Below are 11,472 nucleotides of genomic sequence, written 5' to 3'. Positions count from 1 at the left end.
GCCGCCGAGGACCAGTGCTGCCCTGGCCATCCACCTGGAGCTCCCAGGCTTCAGCGTCTCAGGGACCTCGGATCTCATACTTTTCGCCTTCCCCATCCTGTCCCTCCCAGCCGCCGGGGGACTCTTCTCATGGAAGGGCTCCAGGGCCATCCTCTCCAGCTCTGGGGTTCACAAACCAACTCGCCAGGACACCCCAAGATTTTCTTCTCCTCGTCTTCCCTAAACCTTTCTATCAGTCCTCTGGAAAAGAGTTTAGACTCCCCCCGTGCCCTCCCCGGGCCCCCAAACTATATCTCCTGATGCTGCGGTTTACCCTCAACTTCTTAAGGAAAAGCACCCCGCCCCCCGATTGCTGGTCTTGCCCCCCAATCTCCTCCCCTCAACTCTCTCGTTTTCTTCCTGCTGCCCTCTCCAAAGTAAGTACTGTTGCCCCTCATTCCCGCAAACGTGGAGCCAAAGGGGGATCCCCAGGAACCCGGCCCCAAGCCCAGCCAGGTTTTGCCCACCCGCCCTGCTTGGCTGCCTCTGACCCTGGGTTCTGTGCTTCTTGCTGCAGGCTCCCTGCTGGGCACAAACAGCTCCACCATGGGGCTGGCCTGGGGACTCAGTGTCCTGTTCCTGTGGCATGTGTGCGGCTCCAACCGCATTCCAGGTGAGTCTGTATAATACCTTTTGAGGGGGGAGGGAAGAGGAAGAGGTCCGGTTACCCCAGGTGTGCCTCCCTCCCATGCACTCCTCACCCAGGGCTTCTCCCCTGAGCCCTGACCGAACGTCGGGATGCAGGTTCCCTGTGACCCTGGTGTTCATTCAGCTCTTTCGGTGGCTGCCAGGAGCTTTCACCCTGTCCCTCTGCCCCACACCCCAGAGCTGAGCCCCACCCCAGGCCCAGCCCAGGGAGCTCACCGTGTGTCCTGCTCTTGTCTAATAGAGTCTGGGGGAGACAACAGCGTGTTTGACATCTTTGAACTCACGGGGGCTGCCCGCAAGGGTTCCGGGCGCCGACTGGTGAAGGGTCCTGACCCTTCCAGCCCAGCTTTCCGCATCGAGGACGCCAACCTGATCCCCCCCGTGCCTGACGACAAGTTCCAAGACCTAGTGGATGCTGTGCGGGCGGAGAAAGGTTTCCTCCTCCTGGCCTCCCTGAGGCAAATGAAGAGGACCCGGGGCACGCTGCTGGCCGTGGAGCGGAAAGACCACTCCGGCCAGGTCTTCAGCGTGGTCTCCAATGGCAAGGCGGGCACCCTGGACCTGAGCCTGACCGTGCAGGGGAAGCAGCATGTGGTGTCGGTGGAAGAAGCACTCCTGGCGACCGGCCAGTGGAAGAGCATCACCCTGTTTGTGCAGGAGGACAGGGCCCAGCTGTACATCGACTGTGAGAAGATGGAGAATGCTGAGCTGGACGCTCCCATCCAAGGCATCTTCACCAGGGACCTGGCGAGTACCGCCAGGCTCCGCATCGCCAAAGGAGGTGTCAATGACAATTTCCAGGTAAGGCCTCTTCAATTCCTGGTCCATGGGGTCTACCGAGAGGCAGCTGATCTGCCAGGAGGGCAATCACAGGAGAGGCAGGGGTTCTAGGACAGGAAATCCTGCCTGTGTATTAAAGCAGCGGTTCTCACACTTCAGGGAGCATCAGAGTCACCCGGAGGACTTGCTACAATGGGTACTGCTGCACCCCACCCCCAGAGTTTCAGATTCAGTAGGTCTGGGATGGGGCCTGATAATTTGCATTTCTAACCAGTTCCAGGGTGAGGTTGGCACTGGTGTTCTGGGGACCAGATTTTGAAAACCACTAAAGGAAACAAGAAATGCTTTTCCTATAACAGCCTGTTCAAAACCTTAAATACTCCTTATGCTCTTCTCAAGGAAATAACTTATTTCAAATGTGTTCCAGCAATTACAATACTGCTTGAAGTGGGTACTTTTATGAGCAGAATAAATACCACTTTGCTATTTGATTCCTCAAGGGGATGTAACCGGTCTCAAAGAAAAGATTAAAATAGTGGCTATTTGCTGCTGCCGCTTCTTCCATGCTTAAACGTCTAGATCTTTGTATCTGTGGCTTTGAAACTCCCACATTTAACTCTTTGACACTGGAGAGTGTCATTATATCCTCCGGTCTCAGTATCAGATTCCATTTCCTGTGTCTCCAAGTAGGCTGATAACTGAATTCTTTGTACAACACTGAAGACTTGGCACAAGACACAGTTAAGATTTTTGAAGTTGTTTGGCAGTTCACGTTGGTGTGTTATTTTGACTTGGTGAACTTAAAAGGGAGTTCTTCGGAACTTCTAGAACATCTATTGTGTGCTTTTCCCAGCATAAACAGTCTCCCCTACCCACTGACCCCTGCCCCCCCTCCCGCACCAAGGGTCTACAAATAATGTGTGTCCTCTGCCCACAGGGCGTGCTGCAGAATGTGAGATTTGTCTTTGGAACCACACCAGAAGACATCCTCAGGAACAAAGGCTGCTCCAGCTGTAAGTATCCTTCTATTTTTACAGCATACAGGGAAACTGGGGCAATTCCACCCAAAACAAGTTGAGAAACGTATGCAATGGTGGTTGTGCATAAATTACCCCGGGGGAACATAGTTAAGAGGTATATAAAGGTGACCTCCAACAGCACACACACGCATCCCGTCCTCCTGCATCCCTCACCCAAAATGAAACGTCTTTTACGGCTAGGAACCCTGGGGACTGGCAGGTGAGATCTGCTTGGAGATCCTCTATAAGTTTCCCCATTGTGTTCCTCTGTTCCCTGGCAGCTACCAGTGTCCTTCTCACCCTTGACAACAATGTGGTGAATGGTTCCAGCCCTGCCATCCGCACCAACTACATTGGCCACAAGACAAAGGATCTGCAAGCCATGTGCGGCATCTCCTGTGACGAGCTATCCAACATGGTCCTGGAGCTCAGGGGCCTGCGCACCATCGTGACCACGCTGCAGGACAGCATCCGCAAAGTGGTCAGTGGCCTCCGCCCCCCCGCCCACTAGCACGAGCCCTCGAACATGTACCACCGGTGATGCTGAGCGACTGAAAGTGAGGCTGGACGCTAATGACCTTTCTCCCCCTTTTAGACTGAAGAGAACAAAGAGCTGGTCAATGAGCTGAGGAGGCCCCCGCTCTGCTACCACAACGGAGTCCAGTACAGGAATAGCGAGGAGTGGACGGTGGACAGCTGCACTGAGTGTCGCTGCCAGGTAAAGGGCTCGAGAGACTGAAATACGAATAGATGGTGCATCTGAAGCCACAGTCTCTGGGGGAAGATCCAGATAGCCACACAGGCCCTTTTTATGTTCCATGGCCTGATAACCCAAGTGGTGTCTTTTTCTTGATGTAGTTATGACATCTATAAAATCTTTAAATGCCCAAGAGTTTTTCAAAGTCTTAATGATACCCCAGGCTAAGTATCTAAAAGAACATATCTACTTAAACATCTCAGTAACTTACCTGCTTTAGTTCAAGGGCTAAGTGTTGAATGTCAGTTAAGTAAAACCTAGTTGAACGTTCTTCCCCCCAACCCTAATTCCTATTCAGCTATGACACAGACATTCTTTTAATACAGTACTGATTGCTGTTCAAATCACTTAGCCCAACATGTTAGGACAGAACTGTCCACTTAGCTCAGATGGCACTGCCTGCAGTGTGTATGTCCTTCTGGATCCCCCCGCCCACCCTGCAACGCCAGGGGCAGGGGAGTGAAGGGGGTTTACCTGGCTCATTGAGCAAAGTCAAGCTGAAATACAAATCACGGATTGCTGGATTTGGGAGTCAAATTTACTAAATTCCCATTCTTGTCTAATATAATATAAAGCCAGATCTATACATGAGAAAATACGATGCTCATTGATCTTCTTTTCCCCATAAAGATATAATTTAATACTTTTAAAGTCCTGGCTGAGTTTCATGAGTTTGATTTTTAGATGCAGAGTAATAGATCTGACCCATGACATTCAGTGGTTCCCGCTGGAGAAACTCTTCACGCTGTCCTGTGCATGAGAAAGTGACTAAGTGGCAACTAAGAAAGCTCTCTCCAAGGGGTGGAGTGACAAGTAACTAGCACCAGAACTGTCTCTACGGTACTGGTGGCTGCCAACATGACAGAGGCAGATCTTCTATTAAAATCATTCTACTAGAGCATTTACAGCCCTGACCACGTTTCAACCTGTAATGGAAATGTTTCAATATGTAAACTTCGGCTTGCAATATGCCTAGTAAACCATTTCTCCCTCACTCTTGCCCTGCAGAACTCAGTTACCATCTGCAAAAAAGTGTCCTGCCCAATCATGCCCTGCTCCAATGCCACAGTTCCTGATGGAGAATGCTGCCCGCGGTGTTGGCGTAAGTTCTTAAAACTGCATAATCATGCTTCAGCGACTGGATCAACTGTACATAGTGCTTGAACCCCACCCCCATCTCCATCAGATGTTTTTCATTCAGTTTCTTGCTGCGACATCTGGTTAACTGATGGCTTGTTTGCTGTAGAGAGCCAAAAGTGCCATTATGACTAAACTTGATTACCGCCCTGGATCATAGTACAGGCAATAATCTTGGTATAGCTTATTGAGAATGATTCTATGCTTTGAGGAAAGAAGAGAGGAATCGGTAGCAGTGATAGAGCTCTAAGTTGACTGCCTTTAGAATTTGACCTTATGGCCTAGAGTTAAGAAAAATCTGCTCACCAGAGAAATGAATGGCTTTGGTGCGAGCACTGGACTTCATTGGGCCTGAAAGTTCTACCCATTTTGTATACAGACATAAGAGACCTAAGACAAAACAGCAGTTTGAGTGTCAGGGCCATAAAAGAAATAGGGCACTGTGTTGTTTCATGGTACCCAATCCCTGGCTTTTGTTGCCAGTATGAATTAATCACTTTGCTGAGACAATACAGTAGGTACAAGTCATAAAAATGATTCATCATAACTAAGATAAATAAGACGAGAAAGTAGCACTCACCCTTCACAACCACACCTCCCACACCCCCTGCACCTACACACACTGATCACAACTCAGAATAACCAGTCCCCTCCAGGGATGTTAGTGATACCAGCACTGTCATAATCATTTGTGTATCACTTTCTGTTCAGCATTCACTTCAGGTGTGGGTTAAAGGGAACGAAGCCAGCTGGGGACTGGCGGAGCTCTGAACTTGAATCAGGGATTGCTAGGAAAGCTTCCAGCTGATGGCAAGAGAAAACAAGTTCTCTGTCTCGTGTCAGATACAGCTAGACGTGACTGTAGTCATCGTGCCTGGGCAGATGATAAACAAACGCACTTTCCTCTTGTGAAAATATGTGCAGAAAAGGTCCCAAATGCTAGGGTGAGAGAAGCAACATACTGACTAACCTCATGACCGAGCTGGAGCCACAGCCAACAGCGGCTCTGCTGCCTTCAACTTCATCTGCCAAACACATGGTCTCTGGCTCCCCTGAAAGGCAGAAGTGACTCCTATAAGTTGCCTAAAACTCAAGTATTTTTGGAAGCCTGGGACTGGAACTGCCTACTGAAATACCTTAAGTCAGAAAAGGGAAACTCATTTGAAATGCAGACAGGAGGAGAGAGGGAGTGATGAATAGGAACACACACTGGGAAAAGGCTCAGCTGTACCAGCCCAGGCAAAGCATGCAACCGCTCTGAGGCTGTGCACAGAATGACCTGGCATAAACCCCTTCCTTGGCCACTGGCCTAACAACTACATTGCTTGTCACCCTCTAGCAAAGGAAGAAGAAAGTCCTGAGCAGAGCAGTCTAAAGAATAGCTTGTTTTAATGATTGCACGCTAAATGCGCCCATGTCCTCTGCAGCCAGCGATTCTGCAGACGATGGCTGGTCCCCATGGTCTGAGTGGACCTCTTGCTCTGTGACGTGTGGCAACGGAATCCAGCAGCGTGGCCGCTCCTGCGACAGCCTCAACAACAGATGCGAGGGCTCCTCCGTGCAGACACGGACCTGCCACATTCAGGAGTGTGACAAGAGATGTAAGTATCTTGGCCACTTGGGGATGTGGAGAACTGACCTGTCCTTGTCGTCACCAACAGCAGCTCCATAACACAGAGGTTAAGTACACAGGTTCTAGCCTCTGGACCTAATCCCAAGTCTCCCCCTTATCTATGCACCCTTGAGCACAACTTAGCCTCTCTGAGGCTCTTTCCTCATCTGCAAATCGGGGGTAAGAAAAGTTCTTGATAGGGCTAGTTTGAAGATTTTGTTTAGATAGTGCATTTAAAGGCACTAGCACAGAGCTTGGCTCATGGGAAGCACCGTATAACCATCTGGTTTGTCCTTTAGTTAAACAGGATGGCGGCTGGAGCCACTGGTCCCCGTGGTCGTCTTGTTCTGTAACATGTGGAGACGGTGTGATCACAAGAATCCGGCTGTGCAACTCTCCCAGCCCCCAGATGAATGGGAAGCCATGTGAGGGCGAAGCTCGGGAGACCAAAGCCTGCCAGAAAGATGCCTGCCCCAGTAAGTGCATGCATCGCCCGGCAGCAGCTCTGCCCAGCTGGCTGCCTGGCATCTGCAGCTTCCAGCTCGGTGGGTCATGGACGGGGAAAGGTTCCTTCCTACAGAAACAAATAGAAGCACAGTCCTGCACAGCACAGCAGCTTCTTTTAATGGAAAACAGAAAGAACAATTTCAGACTCACCCTCTTCTAGAACATTCTTTCCATGTGTCAGGGTAGCATGAACAAACTCAGGAGAGTCTGCTATGAAGGTAAGGCGTTTGAAAATCGGCGTTAACTTTGGCCTGTGGTTCATTTTCTTACAGTCAATGGAGGCTGGGGACCCTGGTCACCATGGGACATCTGTTCCGTCACCTGTGGAGGAGGGGTGCAGAAACGTAGTCGGCTCTGCAACAACCCCACACCCCAGTTTGGAGGCAAGGACTGCGTTGGTGATGTGACAGAAAACCAGATCTGCAACAAGCAGGACTGTCCCATCGGTAAGCCATGCAGCCCAGGACAAAACCACTGAGTGCCATGGTTAGCATTCACAGGGGTTCGGCTTTGAATGGTCCTGAGTGATTTGATTACTCTAAAATGCCAGATGGACAGCATAATCTCAACAAGCTACCAGTTGTTTAGCCCCTACGATATTTTACACCCTGGTTTAAGTGTCCGGAATGGCAGTTACTGGGAAGCAGCTGAGACCCACCATTTGCCTGTCTCTCTTGTCTCAGATGGATGCCTGTCCAATCCCTGCTTTGCGGACGTCAAGTGTACCAGCTACCCTGACGGCAGCTGGAAGTGTGGTGCTTGTCCCCCGGGCTACAGCGGAAATGGCGTCCAGTGCAAAGATGTTGATGAGGTGAGAAGCTGGGAGTTACCAGACCTAGGAAAGCCGCTCGCCTGTCCTAGTCATTTCTTTTGGCAGGGTTCTCTAAACACGAAGCAAACTGCTGTTTCTTCCATAGTGCAAAGAAGTCCCTGATGCCTGCTTCAACCACAACGGAGAGCACAGGTGTGAGAACACAGACCCCGGCTACAACTGCCTGCCCTGCCCGCCACGCTTCACCGGCTCGCAGCCCTTCGGCCGGGGCGTGGAACATGCCACCACCAACAAACAGGTAGAGCAGAGGGGACTAGTAGACGGGAGTGAAGGAGGGGTGTCCTCGAGCGAAAGAGCCACGAAAGGGGGGAACGTCATCTTATACCCTTCACAAAAAACAGGGAAGGGGGTGAGTGGACAACCTAGCCCTTAGAAACGGGACTAGAAAATCCACTGTGCCTCCAGCAAGGAAAACAGGTCCATCACATCTGACAATGCTGCTCTGGAACAAGTTGTGAGTTGGATGGACTTCTAAGTGCCTAGGTGCTGAGCAATTTCAAGGAAAACGCACCTAAAGCCACGTTAGCCTGTAACCTGGACATACCCAGGGGCGGATGGGGAGGACCCATACTCTTCCCATGGAGCTCTGTCTGTTCAGAGACGATGGGGATCGAGGTTCTTGATTCTGCGGTGTCTGGGGACTCTCGAAGGCTCTGCCTTAATGTCAGGATGTTGTACCCTCAGGTGTGCAAGCCCCGCAACCCCTGCATGGACGGCACACACGACTGCAACAAGAATGCCAAGTGCAACTACCTGAGCCACTACAGTGACCCCATGTACCGCTGTGAGTGCAAGCCCGGCTATGCCGGCAACGGCATCATCTGTGGGGAGGACACAGACCTGGATGGCTGGCCCAACGAGGACCTGGTGTGCGTGGCCAATGCAACTTACCACTGCAAAAAGGTAGCCCCCGCTTTCCTCGCCCACCTCCAGAAAGCCCTTATCAAGGGAACAGGCTGAGGGATTTTACATGCTTAAAAGTCTGAAAATGAAACTGAAAGATTAAATCATCCAAAGGCAGAGCAGCCCTAATTCTTATTAATATTAAATCACTTGGTGCCAAGAACATGAATGGGGCAGCAGGCCCTGTGGGCAGTTGTGTTCCAGTCGATTATGTTGTCCAAAAAAATGTTCACTTCTCTACCAAACACCAGCAGAGCATGGCTGTGTTCCCAGCGTGTACCAAGTCTAGAACGTTTATCTCTGGTGCCTGAGCTGAGCAAAAGGCATGCAAACTGCAGCTGTAATGTGTCTTCTCTTTCCAGGATAATTGCCCCAACCTTCCCAACTCGGGGCAGGAAGACTACGACAAGGACGGAATCGGCGATGCCTGTGATGATGACGATGACAATGATAAAATTCCAGATGACAGGGTAAAAAACGTTTTCCACTCCTCTTTCAGCTTTTGTATTCAGCAACAGCCTGTAACACCTTAAGATTCAATGACGTTACTGATATCTAGGATCATCAGAAGTTATTTGTTGTGTTTCAGTAGTTTGAGGACACAGATGTTGCCAAGAGAATTTTTAAATGAGGGTTTTGTTTTTCAACACAACCTTCCCTTCCCCCAGTTGGAGCAAGAGGTTACAATAATGTGAACAAATGACACTTTGCTCCCCGGATTGGTTTCAAATGTCTTCTCTAAGTCACATTAAGATTTTCTTTGAGCGCACTGAGAGCAGTGATGTTGAGTTTCTGTTTACATCTCACTGACTCGTAACCAACAGCAATTCATTTTTCATTCATTATGTCCTGGCTTTTAACTTTTGCAGTGACCATTTTACAGAGGATTCAATTAGTATATCCACTAAATAGAAAATAATTGTTGCAGATTTTCAGTTTTATAAATATTCTGCATGTGGTTTGAGGCGGGCTTCATGGACCGTGTTGTAAAATGCTCTGCTTCTTCTCTTTGCAGGACAACTGTCCGTTCCATTACAACCCAGCCCAGTACGACTATGACAGAGACGACGTGGGAGACCGCTGTGACAACTGCCCCTACAACCACAACCCAGACCAGGCTGACACGGACAACAACGGGGAAGGAGACGCCTGCGCAGCAGACATTGATGGGGACGGTAAGGCACTCCCTGACTCCAGCGGGCCCGAGTGTCTCTCACTTGGCTCTCAACCTTGAGCAGCCCTGGCTGTTAAGTGTGCGATTTGGTTGAAACAGCTGAGGCTGGAGATTCCAGCTCTTACCTGTCCCCTGTTCTCTGCAGGTATCCTCAATGAACGGGACAACTGCCAGTATGTCTACAATGTGGACCAGAGAGACACTGACATGGATGGGGTTGGAGATCAGTGTGACAACTGCCCCCTGGAACACAATCCAGATCAGGTCAGTGGATTCCTTTCAGAATCTTTCAGTAAAGTGTTAGAATATCCCTTTCTAAGCCTCTAAAAAATAGAGGAGTTAAATAGAGTTCCAACACTTCCATTACCACGGCTCTCAGTGCTCTCATAGCCAATTGTAATATTTTCATGTGAACAGTTTGCCTGACATGAGTTCCTCGCAGAGTCTCATAGGTCTTTAGTGTGACAGTCTTGTAATGTCAATCCTGTCTTCTACAAGAAGGTCCACGTTACTTGCTCCGCGGGATCTACCATTGTTAAGATAAATTATACAAAGCAGAAATCTGTGACTGACAACTCTATGGGAATATTAATCATATTTGAAACTAAGAGACGGAAGAAAATATCCCTAAGCACAATACACAGCCATTTTCATGGCTAATGATATAATCTGGCTGCAAGAAATTCAAACTAAAAATAATTCCCCCAAACTGGAGAAATCCCTGTTTCTTTGTCATTCTTCAAGTGTTTGGCATTGCAAGCAGATAATTCTCCGTAGCACTGCTAGGGAGTGCTGCAAATAGACATCAGCCAGAACAAGTTCCTTTTCTTGTTTCTTTTCTTGCGTAATTGCTCATCGTTATTTTCTAGCTGTGAAAGTTAAGGCATTGTTCTGAAAACACAGAAACCAGCTTTTGAAAAATGGGAATATTTTTAAAAGATTCAAAAAATAAGAAGTCCAGCTGAGCTCCTAATGTTTGTTCGTTTGAGCTCCTATAAACCAGAAAGCAACAGGATGAATCTCTTTGGGGCCGTAATGGGAAAGCATGAATGATCTGGGATAGCTTTCCTGATCAAATGGCATTGAGGGTCATCTGTTTTGAGTTTGGATCTTACTATAAATTAAACCTCAATGCCGTTTAACCTCCCTGGATGAGTTTTTGGTTCTTCAGATAATAATAAAGTTTATAACAATTAGTGAATCATGTAAAAATCTTAATGGCAAAGAGCGTAAATACCGGCAAGAAAAATTTCAACTTGTGTATAAATAATCCCTAAGCATCCCACATACACTGAATAATGTAAAAAAGTACTCTGAGAAATACAGTTTTGAAAAACTTTAGAATTCTGACTACCTGAGCCAACAGTTGACAACCATTATGGACTAGAGATATAAAACCAAATACCTAAAAAAGAAGAAAATAATTGATCCCACCATATGGATTTCCAAGTATGTATAAAAAGCAGTGCCATGTTGCCATGATTTAATGACCTAGAGTAGACGTTGATGTGTCAACAATTTCCTAACTGAAAACTTAAATGGAAAATAACAAATTGTACTCAAAGAATTTCATTTATCATAAAAATATAAGCAGTTAACATGGCATTCCATCCTTGGGGATTAGAAAATGCTTTCTATTTAATTTTGTTTCGACAGTTTTCTATTTTAAAAAAAAACACAACAAATATCCCTATTAAAACTGTCATATGAAAACAAGGGTGAAGAAGAAAAACATTTAAAATCCGTTAATATGACTAGCTTTTGGCAGTGGCATATAGACTTCAAACCTCACTGGCCTAATCCAACACTGGAGAATCTTCCATAAGTTCTCTTTAGCATCAATGATCCATACTCCAATTGACCCTCTGTTTCTGTCTCTTTCAGCTCGATTCTGACTCGGACCGCATTGGAGATACCTGTGACAACAATCAGGACATTGATGAAGACGGCCACCAGAACAACCTGGACAACTGTCCCTACGTGCCCAATGCCAACCAGGCCGACCATGACAAGGACGGCAAGGGCGATGCCTGCGACCATGACGATGACAATGATGGCATTCCT

General features: G+C 48.1%; 1 protein-coding gene across 1 annotated transcript in view; it reads left to right on the top strand.

Moving 5' to 3' along the window:
* The first annotated feature begins 559 nt into the window (after positions 1-559).
* Positions 560-11,472, top strand: part of THBS1 (thrombospondin 1) — a 13,858-nt gene continuing 2,945 nt past the window's right edge. Inside the window, exons 1-16 of the mRNA XM_007460190.1 lie at positions 560-652; positions 929-1,488; positions 2,405-2,480; positions 2,768-2,967; positions 3,082-3,204; positions 4,252-4,345; positions 5,808-5,981; positions 6,292-6,468; positions 6,772-6,945; positions 7,183-7,310; positions 7,417-7,569; positions 8,016-8,234; positions 8,597-8,704; positions 9,250-9,409; positions 9,554-9,672; positions 11,293-11,467. Of these exons, the coding sequence (XP_007460252.1) occupies positions 586-652; positions 929-1,488; positions 2,405-2,480; positions 2,768-2,967; positions 3,082-3,204; positions 4,252-4,345; positions 5,808-5,981; positions 6,292-6,468; positions 6,772-6,945; positions 7,183-7,310; positions 7,417-7,569; positions 8,016-8,234; positions 8,597-8,704; positions 9,250-9,409; positions 9,554-9,672; positions 11,293-11,467 (2,707 nt within the window). The 5' untranslated portion in view covers positions 560-585. The remainder of the gene's footprint in view (positions 653-928; positions 1,489-2,404; positions 2,481-2,767; positions 2,968-3,081; positions 3,205-4,251; positions 4,346-5,807; positions 5,982-6,291; positions 6,469-6,771; positions 6,946-7,182; positions 7,311-7,416; positions 7,570-8,015; positions 8,235-8,596; positions 8,705-9,249; positions 9,410-9,553; positions 9,673-11,292; positions 11,468-11,472) is intronic.

Source organism: Lipotes vexillifer, unplaced genomic scaffold (assembly GCF_000442215.2).
Source record: "Lipotes vexillifer unplaced genomic scaffold, Lipotes_vexillifer_v1.1 scaffold408, whole genome shotgun sequence".
Lineage (NCBI taxonomy): Eukaryota > Metazoa > Chordata > Mammalia > Artiodactyla > Lipotidae > Lipotes > Lipotes vexillifer.
The sequence above is the reverse complement of the archived record's forward strand: the minus strand, read 5'-3'. Positions and strand labels throughout refer to the sequence as shown.